Here is a 19,198-nt window from a genome sequence, read left to right on the forward strand (position 1 = left end):
TCGGTCGGAGGATGGCATTTACATATTGTACAGCTGTTATGGCACCTTCCTGTGGCTGCTCAAAAAGCATTATTCAACATGGTGTCATTGCTGTCAGGTTTCCTCCAAGCCATAATCCATAGGAAGTGGTCATCCACTGCAGTAGCAGCCCTTGAGCGGCCTGAGCAAGGTGTGTCATCAACAGTTCCTGTCTCTCTCTGTATCACCTCCATGTCCGAACAACATTGCTTTAGTTCACTCCAAGACACCTGGACACTTCCCTTGTAGAGAGCCCTTCCTGGCACAAAGTAACAATGTGGATGCAATTGAACTGCAATATTGACCGTCTAGGCGTGGTTGAACTATAGAGAACTCGAGCCATGTACCTCATTCCTGGTGGAATGACTGGAACTGATTGGCAGTCAGACTCCCTCTATCTATTAGGTGCTGCTCATGCATGGTTGTTTACATCTTTGGGTGGGTTTAGTGACATCTGTGAACAGTCAAAGGGACTGTGTCTGTGATACAATATCCACAGTCAACATCTGTCTTCAGGAGTTCTGGGAACTGGGGTGATGCAAAACTTTTTTTGATATGTGTATAAATGATCTCCCACACTGCACTATGTCATTGAGAAATTTCACCCTATTCGCTGATGCTACTTCTCTTCTAGTTGAAAAAGCAACAGGAAACAACTGGGAAACATCTGTGACCAATCATTTGATGACATTTTGAAATGGTTTAACTGTAATGGACTCTCTCTAAATATAAAAAAAAGACTCATTATGTACAGTTTCACATGGCACATAAAGAACCAAGGAATAAAAATATAGAATGTAATGGACAACAAATAAAGCAAGTCGACTCAACTAAGTTCCTGGGCGTTGTACATAGACTTAAAGTTAAATTGGTCCAACCATGTCCTAGATCTAGAAAAACGGCTACATTCTGCAACATTTGCTTACGCAAAATTCCATCAACCACACATGAGGAGGCCATAAGAGCTGCTTATTTTGGATATTTACATGCACTTTTGGCTTACGGAATCATCTTTTGGGGCAACCAACCCTTGGCAAAAAAAGGTTTTATTGCTCAGAAGTACATATCATGAGTGGTGTGCAACCAATGCACTTATGCAGGAGTCTCTATAGGAAACTAGAGGTATTTACAATGATATCTCAGTACATATGCTCCCTTGTATGTTTCATTAATAAAAACCACTCTCTCTTCAAAACCAATAGTAAATATCATGGTCACAGCACAAGATCAAAAGAGGAATTTCATAGTAACCAGTCAAACTATACCCTTGTATAGAAAGGAGTAAATTATACAGGCATCAAAATTTACAATGCTCTACCCAGTGTCATCAAGAGTCTTGCTCCTGAAACACCAAGGTTGAAGAGTAAACTGAAGGAATACCTAATACAAAAGTCATTCAATTGGCGAATTTTTTAGTACATAGGAGCAAGTTTTTATTATACAACCAAGTTAGCCATGCAATGTAAGCGTAAATGAAACTATTTCTTGCTGTAATGTTATATTGTTGCTCCAATACTTTGATATTGTTAATCTGAATGTGTACATATAAGTGTTAATTCTGATGTATGTAATATGTTTTTATTTCTTCTAGTGTCCCATGTTGTTACAATGAGTTTTGTCATGAATTAACCATATTGTGTGCTGCTGTATTATTAGCATTGTAAAAATACTGATTCGTTCCATATCCTTGCAACTACATTGCTAACAGGATCAACAGAACTTGTAATAAAATAAAATAAAAATCATCCAAAATACAAAATCTGTTAGTAGTTACCAAATGAAACATATTTTTACCGATATCTTTATTGTATACACTAGACACATACACTAGTAACAAATTTTGTTCTCTGCAATAGGTGGCTTGTGAATATGGGCAAGCCTAAAACTAGTCAGCTAGTAAATAAATAGCAGCTTTGGCATTAAACATTTAAAAATGTATTTTCTCCAGTTTATTATTCAGTGTAGTTTACCATTGGCTGACAGCAACAATATTATATTAAATTAATATGGTAACATTTTATTTAAATAAATGTTCATAAAGTGGGACAACAGTAAACAGGGTATACATCAAGGGTCCACCCTGCTAAAATCGTTGTCAGAGCTGATTTGAAAGCTCTTATTTTTTCTTTGAAACAAAAGTTTTATTTTTTCCAAAAACTTGAGATTTAATATTATTCATATTCAGATTTTTTTGTGTTCCAGAATTTTCCAAGCTTAAAATGTAATTCTTTCCAAAATCCATATTTAGAGTTTTGTATCCCTGATTTTTCTGTTTCCAAAAATGTATAATTTTACTAAAAAAACATGTTTGTTTGTTAATTATTCAACTCATGAAATATAATTTACCACATAATTCTTGGCGAACTTTGGAATCCAAGTGTACATGAAAACTTCTTTCTCAGAAAATAAGACCTATTACTTGTCATTTTCTAATTGCACAGCTTTTGGTCAAACAAATTAACATAACTGCCTGTTATATTTTTCTGTCTCTCACCCATTTTTATCTTTCATGTTAATATCTAAAATGTAATAAACCTGTATTTTACCGTTTTGTAATTTCTGTACTATGCATGCCTATAAATGGGAATCGTGCACAAAGCAGCATCAGTTCCTGGTAATTAAAATGATTACATCTATAGTGATTCTGTATTATCAATTCTGTATTCAGAAAGCATACAGTGGTGTTCTAAGCCACTCATTGCCACTTGTGAACATTGTGACGCTTCCCCTAGTTGGTACAGCTTACTGATCTGTGTTACAATATTGATTTTTGTGCATACAAGAAAGTTGATCCTACATACCAAATTTAGCATTAATAAATAACTTATGAAGAGAATGAAAAGTAAATTCTGCCATGTTGCATACATTTATTCATAAACTGTCCACCATATCCAGTAATTGCAGGAAAAAAAATTGCAAAAGAAATTCTGTGAGAATTATAAGACACAAAACAAAAACTGGGTTGGTAATACTTCAGTTGAGGTTCTGCAGTGAGTGATGTCACAAGCATGATTACAGTAGCCTTTGTGATTGATAGTAAGTTACTTAAAATTTGATTTCTTTCTCAAGTTTCTGTCAACATGAACATTGCATATTTAATTACATAAACTCTGTTAGATTCTTAATGATCTGTATCTAAATCAGTTTTACTCAGATTACACATGCCAGTTTTGATATGTGTAACTGACAATTAATTTTTACAGATTTAATGAAACATTTTCTGCTATTTAATATTTGTTTGGTATCACTTACTTGTTATACAGATTGCTGATCAGGCAGCATCAACGTTTGGGTCATGCTGCTTTAGCAGAGGGGATGCAAAGGTTACTTTGGGTACTGGAACATTCCTTAATGTAAATACTGGACAAACACCACATGCATCCGTAGCAGGTAATATTATGAGCACACACATTATCTGCTGTTGCTGTTAAAAATTCTGTTATAATAAATGTTTATACAGGTTGATTTCTTCCCCTGTGTGCAAACGTAGGGACTGATCTATGAGAGGATACAAAACAAAAAAGTCTAATGAAGTTATGTGTGAAAATACATGGTTTCCATACTAGAGACCATTTATTCAATCATACATTGTTACAGAGACTGCAGTCTAATACACACTGTACTATACAGCCACAGCTATACTATGTGTTGAAAATGGTTTCCATGTGCCTCAACACATGTGTGTATGTGCTGTAGTGTGTTCTGTCTCACATGTTCACATTGGCCAGGCTGCATCCGAACAATGTCAAAGGCTGCATGAATATGCTGCTCCAGTGTCTCCCTATCTGGAATGGGCTCTGCATTCATGATACTTTTGAGATGACCCCATAACCAGAATTGCATGGGTTGAGATCCGGTGAACAAGCAGGCGATGCAACTGGACACCCTCATCCAATCCATTGACCAGGGATGACATGATTGAGATGCTACTGGATGCTAATAGCAAAATGGGCTGGAGCACCATCATGTAGCAGACACATAACCCTTCAAATCATCAGTGGCATTTCTTCCAGCAGGGGAGGCACAGTCACCCACAAGGAACACCGATAGTTCCAGTCTGTTAGGCGACTTGGAAGGAAGACTGGCCCCAAAATAATGTCGCCAATTATCCCAGCTCACACATTCCAGCTGCACCTGTAGTAACCAAAACCAACTGCGGGAACACCTAGGGCTGCGGATCGGAGCCGCCAGGCAGAGAAGCCGCCGGCGGTGGAGCACTCACCACCGGGTAAACACAAGGACGAGTTGGACAACAGACCAACGACAACCGACAACGACCGACTATGACTGACACAACAAGGAAGAGATAAACAATGGAGGCTTGTAGAAACCACAACACCAAACAACAACAGTAAATTCACTCGGAACCAGAGCCAGGCAAATGTCAACAATGAGCAACGACCAGAACGCAGTACCGCCGAGATAGAGACGCAATCCAGAGTGAGTACCAGACTGACTAGACTAGGGCAGAGCGGGTCCCTATACATGAAACCGGAGGGAGCGGCTATTGGCACGTGGTGTAGCGGTGGCGCCTTCACTGCGCGAGAGCCACTGCGCGGAAGAGCTGCCGCGGACGCGGAGCCCTCTATGGGCTGGCCATGTCCATTTGTTCTGGCGTGTGTTCGACTTCCACGGCGGGAGGTACTAGAGCACCAATGCTGATGATTCGCTGTCGCCATACCATGGGGTTCTGCATACTATCCCGTAGATGAATGTTATGAAGGTTGAAGATACCACTCTGCATAAAGGCGGCTTCACCTATTAACAGGATGGATGACACATCTCCCAGAATCATGGTTGCCTGGTGAAGAAACCAGAGACAAAACTGTTCCCAATGTGGAAAGTCGGTCACTAGTAAGCCCTGCACATGCTGTAAGTGATAAGGGTAGTAACAATTGTCATGGAGAATATTCCACATAGTCCCCTGGCTTACTCTGTATTCGTGGGCCAACTGCCTTGTACTGACATGGCAGTCGCCTTCCACAGTTTTAATCACATTTTCATCCAAGTCTGGTGTCAGAACATTTTGGGTACATCCTTTATGATTTCCTGATTCCTGAAATGACCCAGTCTCAGAGAAAAGGCGAAACACTGTCGCAAACAATGAATGCTGTGGTTGTTGTCAGCAGGGATAGGTCTCCTGGTACAACCTTGCTGCCCACCACCCATTGCCATTTGCCTTTCGATACGTAAACACCATGTCGGCAAGCTTTTAACTGGAATATGGAACCATTGTGTACAACGCTGATTACATCCATTACAAGGTGAGTCAGCAAGAGATTGGTGGTTGTGGTTAGTGTTTAATGTCCCGTCGACAACGGGGTCATTAGAGACGGAGCGCAAGCTTGGGTTAGGGAAGGATTGGGAAGGAAATCGGCCGTGCCCTTTCAAAGGAACCATCCCGGCATTTGCCTGAAACGATTTAGGGAAATCACGGAAAACGTAAATCAGGATGGCTGGAGATGGGATTGAACCGTCGTCCTCCCGAATGCGAGTCCAGTGTGGTAACCACTGCGCCACCTCGCTCGGTTCAGCAAGAGAAGTGAATTGAATACAACATTACTGATTACTATGGCAGAAGACAGTGCTAGGCATGCTAGGGCATGGCATATGATGAACAGTACCACCCTCTAGGAGGAAACCATGTATACTGTAGCTGTGGCTGCATGGTACAGCGCATATTAGACTGCAGCCTCAGTAACAAAGTATGGTTGAATAAATAGTCTCTATCATGGAACCTATGCAATTCTGAACATAAGTTCACTAGAACTTTTTTGTTCTGTGTCCTCTCATTTGTCAAACCCTAGAGTTTGAACACAGTGGAAAAATCATCCTGTATAATTAATTTTATGCTATTTCCGTGTCAGTTAAATGGCAGGAACAAGGCGATGTATTTATGAATTCTATACATAAGCAGTTTAGACATTGATACTATGCTCAACTGAACGGTTTTTGCACTGGTTTTTGGGTTTCAGGGACATGGTTGCTATTTAAATTTTGCTACCCTTTATTCAAAAATTTTGGAGACATTTTAACTGTAATGAAACATTCTGTCATCTTATTTAGTGAAAACTGTGATAATACTGCCCAGTAGAAGAAGTATAAGACCTTTCCAATCTATTCACACTAATCACAGTGCAAATATAGACATCCAAGGTGACAATATTTACTGATTCATGGTTATGTATAGGTAATGAAAGGAATTACCAGAATGAGTATCTGGCTCAAAATACAGAAATTGTGACTTGACTTCTGGAAATACTATATTACCTACCAGCATTCTGATTTGAGCAAGTGCTTATTTACACAGTGCGACAAGAGGCAGTATTGTTGGCAACACATCTGGATGATAAATATATGTAAATTATTGATCTAAGGTGGTCTCGCGGTTCTAGGCGCGCAGTCCGGAACCGTGCGACTGCTACGGTCGCAGGTTCGAATCCTGCCTCGGGCATGGATGTGTGTAATGTCCTTAGGTTAGTTAGGTTTAAGTCGTTCTAAGTTCTAGGGGACTGATGACCACAGCAGTTGAGTCCCATAGTGCTCAGAGCCATTTGAACCATTTTTTATTGATCTAAATGGAGGTCAAAATATGAACAGTAACAACAGTGGAGCATGCTGTAGAATGTAACAGGAGGGCATTGGTGTCCTGTTCCCCTGCAGAAATTATGTGGGCATTCTCTACCAACACCTATGTATACGATGTTCAAATATGGGAGACAGCTCATGAACACATACTGCTCAGTTACCTTCCACTGGTCGTAATTTTCTTCATTCCTAGTTTCTTGTCCAATGTCATCCTTTTCCTCCTTTTTGTTTTCTTCTAAATTGCTGTTCTTTCTTTGTGTCTATACCTATGTTTCTGTCAGTATTGTGTTGTCCCTTTATGTACAAAGTCATTCATTCTTTTTTCCTCATTTTTTCTCTCCCCCTGATTTTTCCTGTCACTTTCTCATTATTGTTATGCTTCTTGTTGCACTCTCCTCTATTTTCTCCCTATATCTGTATTGAAATGACAGTCTTTTGATTTCCATTAGATCCTGGTATTTCTTGTCGGCTCTGGAGCTGAGTGGTAAGTGTAGCTGAGTGCCACATGGGGGACACGGGTTTGATTCACAGTATTGCCAGGGAATTTTTCTTGGGGGGCGGACTCAGCCTCATGATGTCAGATGAGAAGATACTTGATTGAGTAATAGTGGTATCTGCTAGCATGACAATGGTCAGGAGTGTGATGATGAGAACTCACCCCCCCCCCACCCCCCTCCACTTCTCCCTCCCCCTTCCATCCAATTTGCATTCACATGATGCCATTGGCTGATGGATGACATGACTATCGGTCAAGCCCAGTTGGCCCATCTACGGTCAGAATAATAGTGCTTACATTGTTGCTTGTATTTCCCAAGCATTTCTGTTCTATTTATATCTGTCATTCCTATTTTTGTCAAACTGAGCATTTACTGCTCATTATTATTTTGGATTTTGTCTCTTTGCTGTTAGTCCATTGTTACTTCCCCGTATGAGGCCAAGAGGGAATTTTCTCATTATGTCAGCAAAGATTGTGGTTTTATGCCATTTTTTGGGCAGTCGACTTTTTTATCAATGTACTATGTAAGGTTTTTCCACTGCATATATTCAGCCCCTGAAGCACAATTTTATTGTGTCTGCAAAATATCTGCCTACCACTGCCGTATCTCTTTAGCAAACTCAAAACATTGTCAAAACATGAATTTCTTTAGACGTGGGAATAGAAGGATTCAGAGGTTGCCAAATTCAGTGAATATAGTATATGTACCAACAGTTTGTACACTGTATATTTTACTTCTTCTCATTGCCAAAACACCTTTATGGGCAGGTGCATCATCCACACAAATTACAAAATTTTCCATCTGCAATCCAGGTATTTTTGTGCACATCTTCTCATCTAATTTGTGCAGAAGATTTTCATGTAGTTCTATGAAAGGAGAATTCAACTAAGCAGACATGAATTATGAGAGGGAATTACTATCCAGTTCATACCCTCAGGTGGTGAAATCTGTAGTACTGCTGATACACACATACAAATGCCATATCATTGCATCCAACGACTCCTGTGCTTGATCTCCATTATCACATCCCTCCTATCTTTCTTCATTATACTTTTTATTACATATACACATACTGGGTGTCGTAGGAGGAATGGTCAATCTTCAGCGATGTGGCACGAATGATCTTTCAAAGCATAATGTCTATTAAACATGGACTCTAAAATGCATTAAGTGCTGTGACCACTTCTTCTTCTTCTTCTTCTTCTTCTTCAATACTATGAAACAAATCACTTTGCTTTCCATATTTTGGAAGAAGGATGTGTGGATCAAAATAAGTAAAAAATTATGCAGTAAACATGGGCTCTAAAATGTATACCTTAAGAGTTGTGAGCACTTCCTCCACAGAAGCAGCTCTTGAGGTATTCACTTTAGAGCTGATATTCAGTGAACTATATTTTTTGTTTTGGTCCATACTGACATCTCTCAAAATATGGAAAGCAAAGAGCTTGCAGTAGATGTGCATTGTTTCACAATATCAATGATGAAGTAATGCTTGTGGGTGTTAAGGTATGCATTTTAGAGCCCATGTTTACTATACATTTTTACTTCACATTGTCATTCCTGTTTTATTCATGAATATTGATATTCATCCTGCGACACCCTTTATACTACATTTATTATGACTTTTGTTCCATTTCCTGATTCTTAGTAGCACTATTAATCTCTCTTGTCCCTGGTGTCTTTACTCCTCACTGTGTCCTTATCATCTCAGGACTGAAGCTGACATATTGCTTACCAATGTGTCATCTCTGACCTACTCTCTTTTACACCTACCCCTCAATCTTTGTGTACGTCCATCTGAAAGTTCTGAAAGATAGATAGTGTGTAACTTGTCAAAGTGTGATTGATTACTTATAATGAATTTTGTTAGCAAATATATAATGTGTAAAAAAAACTATATGCACACAAAATTTTGGAGTATTTATATGAGAGAAAAATAAATAATTTTCTTGTGTGATGAAAATGTCACAGGTGCACAGTTTCCCTGCTAGGGGTTCATGGAGGTTTTGATGCTAATGATGTTCAGCGACAGTGTTCAAATTGCCTTGTGATGAATATTGTTTTAGAGATGTTGCTGACCTATGGACTTCTTTTGGTGTGGGGAGATGAAGCACTTGGTGTACAAGATACCAAGAGAGAAGATCTGGTTGCCTCTCTGGCTGAAAGTGCAGTCATTGTTCATGAAACACTTGATTGTTTTGAGCATGTTACAAAATCATCAGCACCAAGGTGTCAGTTGTGCATTAATGTAAACAGACGACATTTCCAGCACCATCCCTAAAACAGTTTCCATCACACGGCAGTTTCAACAGCATTTGTGAACATCATTAGTGTCAAAAACATCATGGACTCTATTGGGAAAACATTGCACATGTAACATTTCTGTCACACAAGAATTTGTTTCTTTTTAATCTCCTATAAATACTCTAAAATTTTATATGCATAGTCTTTTTACATCCTGCATGTATTGTAAAAGAGCAGTTAAAATGCCTAACTACATGAAGAGATACATATAAGGTGATTGCGAGTGAACGTCACATACTGCTTGCTTTTGAGCACTCATTGCTTTGTATCCAAGTGATGAGTAATCCCAGAAAATTATTCCATGAGCTGTAATTGAGAGGAAATATGCAAAATATTTTAGGAGGTTGATTTGTTTGTTTCCAAGACTAGCAATTGTATGAGGAGTAAAAGTAGCTGAACATAATTGTTTGAGCAGCTCAGTAATATGCTTCTCTCAGTTCAGAGTAAAAGTAGCTGAACATAATTGTTTGAGCAGCTCAGTAATATGCTTCTCTCAGTTCAAGTTTTCATCTATATGTACACCCAGAAATTTGGAACATTCTACCCTGCTTGCTAACTTCTGTTCATGTGTTGCATGAATTGTTGGTATGACTCTGTTTGTTGTGCATAACTGAATGTAGTTTTGTGTGTTTTCTCAAAATTTCAGGTAAGTCTGTTTTTGGAGAACTAATTAATAATTTATCAAACATCATTAACAATTCCTTCTGTTGATTTCCCTCTTATGAGATTTATTATGACACTAATGTTGTCTGCAGAAAGTACCAACTCTGCTTGATGAATATTACATGGAAGCTCACTCACATATACAGGGAATAGAACTGTACTGAAAAGCACACCTCACAGACAAATGAAGATAATCATAGGCAATTATACAGTAGTGGAAATCAGTATAAAGTCATGGATATTTGTAGGAAAATTAACATTGTCAGCTGGAGCAGTTGTACACAGTTTACATGCAATAGTATCAAATCCAGTATACTGACAAACACAGTTAAATGGTATTGCATTTAATGTCAGTAGTATAGCATACCAGCAATTCATGTGGTAGAGGGTGCAACTCATTATAAAGGCAGTTGGCTCTTTGTGTTGTTAGTGTGTGCACATATGCCTATACTGCAGAAAGGAAACAGACACCATTAGTGACAGTGCGTGTCAGTTTGGTTTCCAGAAAGGTTTTTCAACAGAAAATGCCATATATGCTTTCACCAATCAAATTTTGAATGATCTGAATAACCGAACAGCACCCATTGGGATTTTTTGTGATCTCTCAAAGGCTTTTGATTGTGTAAATCATGAAATTCTGCTAGACAAGCTCAAGTATTGTGGCATGAGTGGGACAGTGCACAAATGGTTTAATTCGTACCTAACTGGAAGAGTGCAGAAAGTTGAAATAAGTAGTTCTCATAATATGCAAAGATCAGCACATTCCTCAAACTGGGGAACTATCAAGAATGGGGTTCCACAAGGGTCAGTCTTGGGTCCTTTGTTGTTCTTAATATATATTAATGACTTGCCATTCTATATTCATGAAGAGGCAAAGTTAGTTCTCTTTGCTGATGATACAAGTATAGTAATCACACCTGACAAACAAGAATCAACTGATGAAATTGTCAATACTGTCTTTCAGAAAATTACTAAGTGGTCCCTTGTAAATGGACTCTCACTGAATTTTGATAAGACACAGTACAGACAGTTCCGTACAGTGAATGGTATGACACCATTAATAAATATAGACGTTAATCAGAAGCATATAGCTAAGGTAGAATATTCCAAATTTTTAGGTGTGTCCATTGATGAGCGATTAAATTGGAAGAAACACATTGATGATCTGCTGAAACGTTTGAGTTCAGCTACTTATGCAATAAGGGTCATTGCAAATTTTGGTGATAAACATCTTAGTAAATTAGCTTACTACACCTATTTTCACTCATTGCTTTCATATGGCATCATATTTTGGGGTAATTCATCACTGAGGAATAAAGTATTTATTGCACAAAAGCGTGTAATCAGAATAATAGCTGGAGTCCACCCAAGATCATCCTGCAGACATTTATTTAAGGTTCTAGGGATATTCACAGTAGCTTCTCAGTATATATACTCTCTTATGAAATTTGTTATTAACAACCAAACCCAATTCAAAAGTAATAGCAGTGTGCATAACTACAATACTAGGAGAAAGGATGATCTTCACTATTCAAGATTAAATCTAACTTTGGCACAGAAAGGGGTGAATTATACTGGCACTAAAGTCTTTGGTCACTTACCAAATAGTATCAAAAGTCTGACAGATAACCAACAAGTATTTAAGAAGAAATTAAAAGAATTTCTGAATGACAACTCCTTCTACTCCATAGAGGAATTTTTAGATATAAATTAAGAAAAAAAATAAATAAATAAAAATAAAAAAGTTGTTATATTAACTTAAGTATGTTGTTAAATTAACTTAATTATGTCATGTATTGGAAAATTTGACTCGTTCCACATCATTACGAAATATCGTATTCATGATCCATGGAACTAGTATTAATCTAATCTAATCTAATCTGTGCATAAACCAGGACTGTGAGAATGCCATGTGTAAAACAGTGATTAAGAGATGAAAAAGCAAGAATCAGTGCATACATGGAAATGGGCTTCCCTAACCATCAAATCACCAAGAAGTTGAACTGCTCAAGCACAGTGATTGATAATTTCAGTAGATTGGGCATACAATTGGATAGAGTGATTGTCACTGAAGAGAAGTAGTTTAATTTAGATGGGCCTGATGAATTTCAGTACTATTGGCATGATCTGAGAACAGAGCACAGGTAAGAATGAGCAAAAATTTTGGTGGTGGAAGTGTTATGATTTGTGCAGCCTTCTGCACTACAGGAAAATTGTGCATTTGTTGACTGAACACTACAATGAACTCTAACGTGCACACTGAGATGCTAGAGACATAACTCATTAGAATGTATGAGGACCTAGGGAAGAGAAGTCTAATGTTTCAACAAGTTAATACATTTGTGGATGTTTCTGCTACAACCAAAAAATGGTTTGAAAATAAAGATATCTGTCTTGCCCTGGCCTGCACGTAGTCCAGATATGAACCTCACGGAAAACCTTTGGGGAATACTTGCAAGGCATGTTTATCATAATAGAAGGCAATCTGAGGCCGTATGGGAGCTGAAAAGTGCGATACGAGGAGAGTGGGCAATAGTTTCACTGCAAGAACTACAAAACCTAACAAAATTGACACACAGAAGAATTTTTGAGGTAATTGTGAAGAATGGAAGTCGGACAAAGTACCAACAATGCAATAACACAACAGCACAGTTTCTAACCATGAAAGACAAACGCCTTATTTTGGTACTCATGTCATGAAGGAAACTATGTAATTTGGTGATAATTGTTTATGTCTTACATGTTTCTACTACTGTCATGTCAAATTCAATACAGTATACTACAGACATTGTACTATTACTGTTGTAGGAACCCTGCCTTTATACTGATTTCCACTACTGTAATGTACAGACTGGAGGGAGTTCCAATATAAGAAAATAGTAGGCAAGTTTTCAGCACACCAGAGGACAAATAAAAATGAGGAAAGATTAATTGAACTTTGTTGAGGACACTTGACAGCACACTTCAGGGCCAAAGTGGGTAAGAGAAAGACATGAACAATCTCATGCACCCACCTTGGGGAATTACAGACTGACCCTGTAGCAGTCGGTGGGACAAACACTGGAGAGATAAACTTACAAAAGTCAAGTGGCACCGGATTCCAAACAAAGGAGGGCAGCCACAGACGCAGATGAATAAGGCAATAAGAAACATTAAACAATGAAAACAATCCATTTTTGACAATATAATATAACTGGATGGATAAAAAATCTACTCACCAAGCGGCGGCAGAACACACACATAAACAATGTTTATAATTATGCAAGCTTTTGGAGCCAGTGGCTCCTTCTTCAGCCAGAAGAGTTGAAGGGGAAGGAAGAGGGGTGATGGAAAAGGACTGGAGAGATACTGGAAAAGTGGTAGATTTCAGAAACGTCACCCACAACCAAAGGTCAGGGGAGACTTACTGGACAGGATGAGAAGGAAAGACATCCCATCTGGTAAGCCTCCTGTGATACGTGGTTCTGGGTGACTTTTCTGAAATCTACCCCTTCTCCTAGACCTCTCCAGTCCTTTTCCTTCATCCCTCTTCCTTCCTCTTCAGCCGTTCTGCCTGCAGAAGAAGCCACTGTCTCTGAAAGCTTGCCTAATTATAGCCTACTTATGTGTGTGTGCTCTGCCACTGCTTGGTGAGTAGACTTTTTATCTGTCATATTAGACAATAAGAATCATTAAGATAGACAGATACAAATGAAGACTCAGTTGAGACACATACAAGGGAGAAGTGGAACATACATGAAACCAAAGTCATGAAGCTAAACATGGCAAGCAGGCTGAACTATGAGTGAAAGAAGAAAAGAAAAAAAGCACTGGTACATGGAACAAGGACAGTGAGGAAGCAGTAGAGAAGAACAGGAAAAGATGGGAGAGAGCAGAAAGAACAACCCAGAAGAATGGAAGATTTTCTTCACAGTAAGGAAGGAAGTGGCCTGAACAATAAGGTGGACCAGAAGACAGGGGATGAAGGTGGAACAGGATGAAATTTTGAACAAGTTTAGGAAACTCAACAGTAGAGACAACATCAGGAAATTCAAGAAGAGTCTGTTTGGATACAGTGATAGAGAAATGTTTGTAAAAGATGTGAAAGGGGGTCTGGCAGTTAGTGTGAAGGAGAACTATAGAATACTTGCATTGTACTTAATCAACCTGCTGAACTGCAAACCACCTGAAGATGAGCTGGAATTGGCAATGGGTGCAGAAGAGGAGATGAAGGGGGAAGGTGGGAAGAGGCATGCCTCCCAATCAGGAATGTGGTTGAACAGGCCATAAGTGATTTACCAAATAGTGAGACAACTGAAGAAGATGGAGTATCAGATGAGATGAGGGAGTTGGGAGGCAACAATACAGTAGACAACATGACTGAGGTTTTCTGCTAGATTTGGAGACAAAGAAGTTACCAGAAAGATGGGAGGATGTGATTATAGCACCAAAACATGAAAAGGGGGTCAAAAGGGAAGCAAAAAATTACAGAAGAATATTGCTACTAGAGGTTAGCTGCAAGGTACTGTTGAAAGTTCTCCAGAAGAGATGAAAACAACAAATAGAAAGTGCATTTGGAGATGATCGAGCAGGATGTAAGAAGGAAAGAGAATGCATAGAACGGATATTGAACATGAAACAATTGATTGAACATAGGGCCTTGAAGAACAAAAAAAAAAAAATGATAGTAACATTTGTAGATTTCATAAAGGCATGTGACTCCTTTGGTAAACTTACTCTTAGGAGGATCCTGAAGAACAAAGGACTAGGTGGCATTGCATAAGGAATAATAATGGAAATTCTGATAGAAACAAAGACATGGGTGAGATTTAGAGGAGCACTCTTGGAAGAGTTTTAGATCAAAATCAGTGTCACATACAGAGAGGGAGTGCTGTCAGTTTTGTTCAAATGGCTCTGAGCACTATGGGACTTAACTTCTAAGGTCATCAGTCACAGTTTTGTTCACCATAGATGAAGTGATCAGATAGTGTGGAGAGCAGTAAATGAGAAAATGGATATACCAAAGACATGCAAGAAGGATAATTGGGCCAAAGTGGTTTGCCTAGCCTTTACAGATAACATAGCAGTATTAAGTGAGACAGAAAAAGATGCAGATATAGAGCTAACAACCTATGTCAGACAGCCAAAAGGTTGGGGCTGAGGATTTCTTAGAACAAGACAAAAGCATTGAATACCACTGGAGATTGGAAAACAGCAGAAGATACCATGCAAAAGGTGGACAAATTTAAATACCTGGGAAAATATATAAAAGTAATAAACAAGAACAATGAGGGATTAATAGAGAGGGTGAAGAAGATGATGTCAGGCTTCTGTGTGATCAGAAATATGTACCGTAAAGAGGCTATATCCACAGATGCAAAGAGAAGATACTGCAATCCAATGGTGAGGCATGTGGTAATGTATGCAGCTAAGATGATAATTCTGAGGAGGAATGCTGCAGAACAAGTAGGAAAATGAGAGAAAAATGCTGAGTATAATACTAGGCACTAAAATAGGTGACTAGGCACTAAAATAGTTGGTGAAAGAGAGCTGCAAAGAACTAGGAAGGAGCAGTACTTAAGCTTTAGGACAATATCTGGAGAAATCAGACTGAAAAGGGCATGATTTGCAGACATGTAATCAGTATGAACATGGATAGAAAGAAGAAAAGGGTATGGGAGAAAATAGGGAGGACAAGAAGAAAAACAGAAACCAAGTGAGTTGAACTTCAGAAGGATTGGTTGGAACTGAGGATCAAAGTGGAAGGGAAGAAGAATCAGAGAAACAAGTAGAAACTGACTGTTATGCCAGAGATTGAAGACAGAGAAGGATGCAAGGAAAGGATAGTATGTCACCAGTGGAGCAGACAAAAGAGGATACTGAAGGAAGATCTCAGAAGAAGAGCAGGACAGAAGAGGGGGGAAGGATGATGAGATTATGGGAGGATAAGAAAAAAATGCAATCCATGAAAGGGCTACCCATGGTCCTACTGAAGCCATAACAAAAGGAAGAGGAGGAGGAGGAGGAGGAGGAGGAGGAGGAGGAGGAGTGGACCCAGAATTGAACCCTGTGGGCTCATTTTGTGATTCCCTTCCCCCCCCCCCCCCCCTCCCCCCTGGTCACTAAAATTTTATCTCATTCCAACATTATTCAAATTATTCAGCAGAACGTTTTGCATTCTGTTCATTATGTATGATTCAATCCAGTTGTGTGTCATCAGTTCTATAAAAAACATAGGTTTCTCTGGGATTGTAACATCTACACAATGCAGCGTCTTAGAGAGATTACAAAAAATGTCAGCTGGTGATATTTTATTATGTAATGTTTGTAATATTTGGTGATTGAATGTGTGAACAACATTCCCAGTTGTGCAACCCTTGGTGGAATCCAGACTGTGATGTACTAGGCAAATTATTTCTACTTAAATGTGAGACTACTCTTGAGTAACGTGATTCTTCAACTTCTCCCAGCATAATTCATGATGAAAAAGTTCATGAGTGAACAGCTCCTCATCACTGTCCACTGAGTACAGTATTTCAGCAACTGACCACATTTCCATCATCTGGTGTACTGATTGCCTAGGAGCTGGTATAAAGCTTATCTCTCTTCTCTCCTTATTCCTAACTGGTGTTCTGTATGCAGTCCGTGTCCTGGTGTGGAGGTTCACCCAGCATCTCCTCCCTCTCTCCTCCCAGTACCAAGTCACTCTGTCTGAGGTTTGCGACCATGGACGCGTGCTGGTGGCACCTCCACTGTTGCTCTGCCTGCCCCCAGAGCCAATGCATTGTGGAGCATCACCTTGCTCTTCTTGATCAGACTCACTGCAGATTCCTAGGCCTCGCTAAGAATGTAGTCACTGTCACAATTTATCAATGGTTCTGTTGCACAAATCTCAATAGATTCTTTAATGACACAGTCACAGAAGTAAGACATCTGTGTCAGAACCATAATGTGGTTGTAATCCATTCTGTTTAATTCCAAAAGGCAATGTTCCATGACTGCCGACCTTTTAGGCTACTGCAGTCTGGTGTGCTGCTGATGTTCTCAGCAATGACCATAGACACTAAGCACATTTGACCTATGTAGGTCATGCCACGTTGACAGGGGATCTGATAGATCCTGGATTTCCATACTCCAAAGTTGTTCTTGACAATACCAAGCAATGACTGTATTTTAGCTCGTGGATGTAAGATAGTCATCACTTGATGTTTCTGAATTCAATCTTTCTAGATAATGCACTACAAAATGGAATAAATGCAATGGTCACATCCTCCTGAAGTTTACTTTAGGCTTAGTGATTCTGACATCCTTGTGAGCTTCACCATTGTCTCTGTTTTCACTAGAGTGCCTGTACACAAATATTTGGAACTGATTGGCCAGAAATTTGACAGACCTTTATAGGCATGTCTTGACATCAACAGTGGTTGCTGGACGCAGACAGAAGGAGCAGCCATGGGAGGCCAGTTTCACCAGTTGGTACATTAACGAGGAAGCCCTGAAATTAGTGAAGGACAGTATCATCGTAAGGCCACATAGAAGAGACAAGAAGAATAATTTCCTCATACATCTGAATTCCATACATCAGAACATCAATTTTACCATGGAAGTTGAACTGAAAGAAGTTTTCCCCTTTCTGGATGTCCCGGTAAAAAAGAGGAGCAGATGGCACATTGGGCCACAGAATGTAGCATAAGAAGACGTCACACACACCAGCCTGTACTTGCATCCAGACAGCTGTCACCACCTGGTGCAGAGGAATGACATGCTCAAAACATTGGTACATAGAAGTCACATCCTCTCCAGCACTGAGAGCCTCAACCAAGAACTTGAAAATCTGAAGATGGTGTTCCTGCAATTCCCATTGCATTTAATCCATTTTGTGACACATTATACAGAAAGGCTGCACAAATACTTTGAAAACATCAAGTGAAGACTGTCTTCCTCTCACCAAGTGATACACAAGCACTGCTTTGTAGTATCAAGTACAACCTCAGACTACAGGAATCTGGAGTCTATCGGATCGCCTGCCAATGTGGCCTGACTTATATAGATCAAATGGTGTGTACTGTCAAAGATCATTGCTGAGAATACCAACAGCACACCAGACTTCAACAGCCTAACAAGTTGGCAGTCACAGAACATTGCCTATCAAAATTATACGAAATGGATTACGACCGTGCTAAGACTCGGACAGACATCAAACTGCTGGACTGTGTCATTAAAGAATCTATTGAGATTCAAATAAGGGAACTGCTGATGAATTGCAATATCGATTATGTCCTTAGTAAGGCCTGGGGACCCACATTGAGTCTTGAGTGAGAAGAGGAGAGTGATGTCCCACAGTGAACTGACTTGGTGGGGCAGGTAGAGCAGCAGTGGAGATGCTCTCAGCAGACATCCCTGGGGGCGAACTTCAGACAGAGGGACTTGATGGATGGAGGAGGAAGGGGGGAGGGGGGGGGTGACTGATGAATGCCCACTCTTGGACATGGACCAGATGCAGAATACCAGGTCAGATGAAGGGGGAAGGAGATATAAGCCCTGCACCAGCTCGTAGGCAATCAGGTTCGTCAGACCAGTGATGCTGGTAACATAGTAGTATGCTGAAATATTGTGCCCTTTGGACAATAACATCTGACTATGCACCTGTGAACTATATCATTACTCTTGAGCACATTACTTTTTCAAATATTTAGGGAAAAGACATCTGTGGGGAAACTGGACAGTAATAATTATTGAAGTTTTTATTGTCATTTTTCATATAAAGATATTTCACAATGATGTATGTTTATCTGTCTGGAAAAATTTCCTGTACTTGTTATGCATTACATAGATCACTAAGCATAATACTTACTAAGTTGTTATACCTCTTCATAATTCTGTTTGAAATTCCATCAAAACCATGGAAGCTGTTGTCTTTTTGACAACTTTTACAATTCTGTTTATTTCAGTCAAGGCCCATCAGAAAATCTACTGGAAAACAAAAGTGGCAAGTTCGATGAGAACTGAATATCAGTACCTGATGTAAGCAACTTGAAGAATCGTGAAACACCATAAACTGAACAACCAAGAGACCAAAGAATATCTGATCCAACAGTACTGGCTGAATATGAGAAAAAAAGGGAAAAAGCTTGGTAATAGTGAAGCAA

General features: G+C 39.3%; 1 protein-coding gene across 3 annotated transcripts in view; it reads left to right on the forward strand.

Moving 5' to 3' along the window:
• The window catches only part of LOC126260886 (putative glycerol kinase 5), a 351,198-nt gene that overhangs the window by 275,234 nt on the left and 56,766 nt on the right, over positions 1 to 19,198 (forward strand). For all 3 annotated transcript variants that reach the window (XM_049958329.1, XM_049958330.1, XM_049958328.1), the window contains one exon: positions 3,282 to 3,408. In XM_049958329.1, coding sequence (XP_049814286.1) covers positions 3,282 to 3,408 — 127 coding nt within the window. The remainder of the gene's footprint in view (positions 1 to 3,281; positions 3,409 to 19,198) is intronic.

This window comes from Schistocerca nitens, chromosome 5 (assembly GCF_023898315.1).
Source record: "Schistocerca nitens isolate TAMUIC-IGC-003100 chromosome 5, iqSchNite1.1, whole genome shotgun sequence".
NCBI classification, from domain to species: Eukaryota; Metazoa; Arthropoda; class Insecta; order Orthoptera; family Acrididae; genus Schistocerca; species Schistocerca nitens.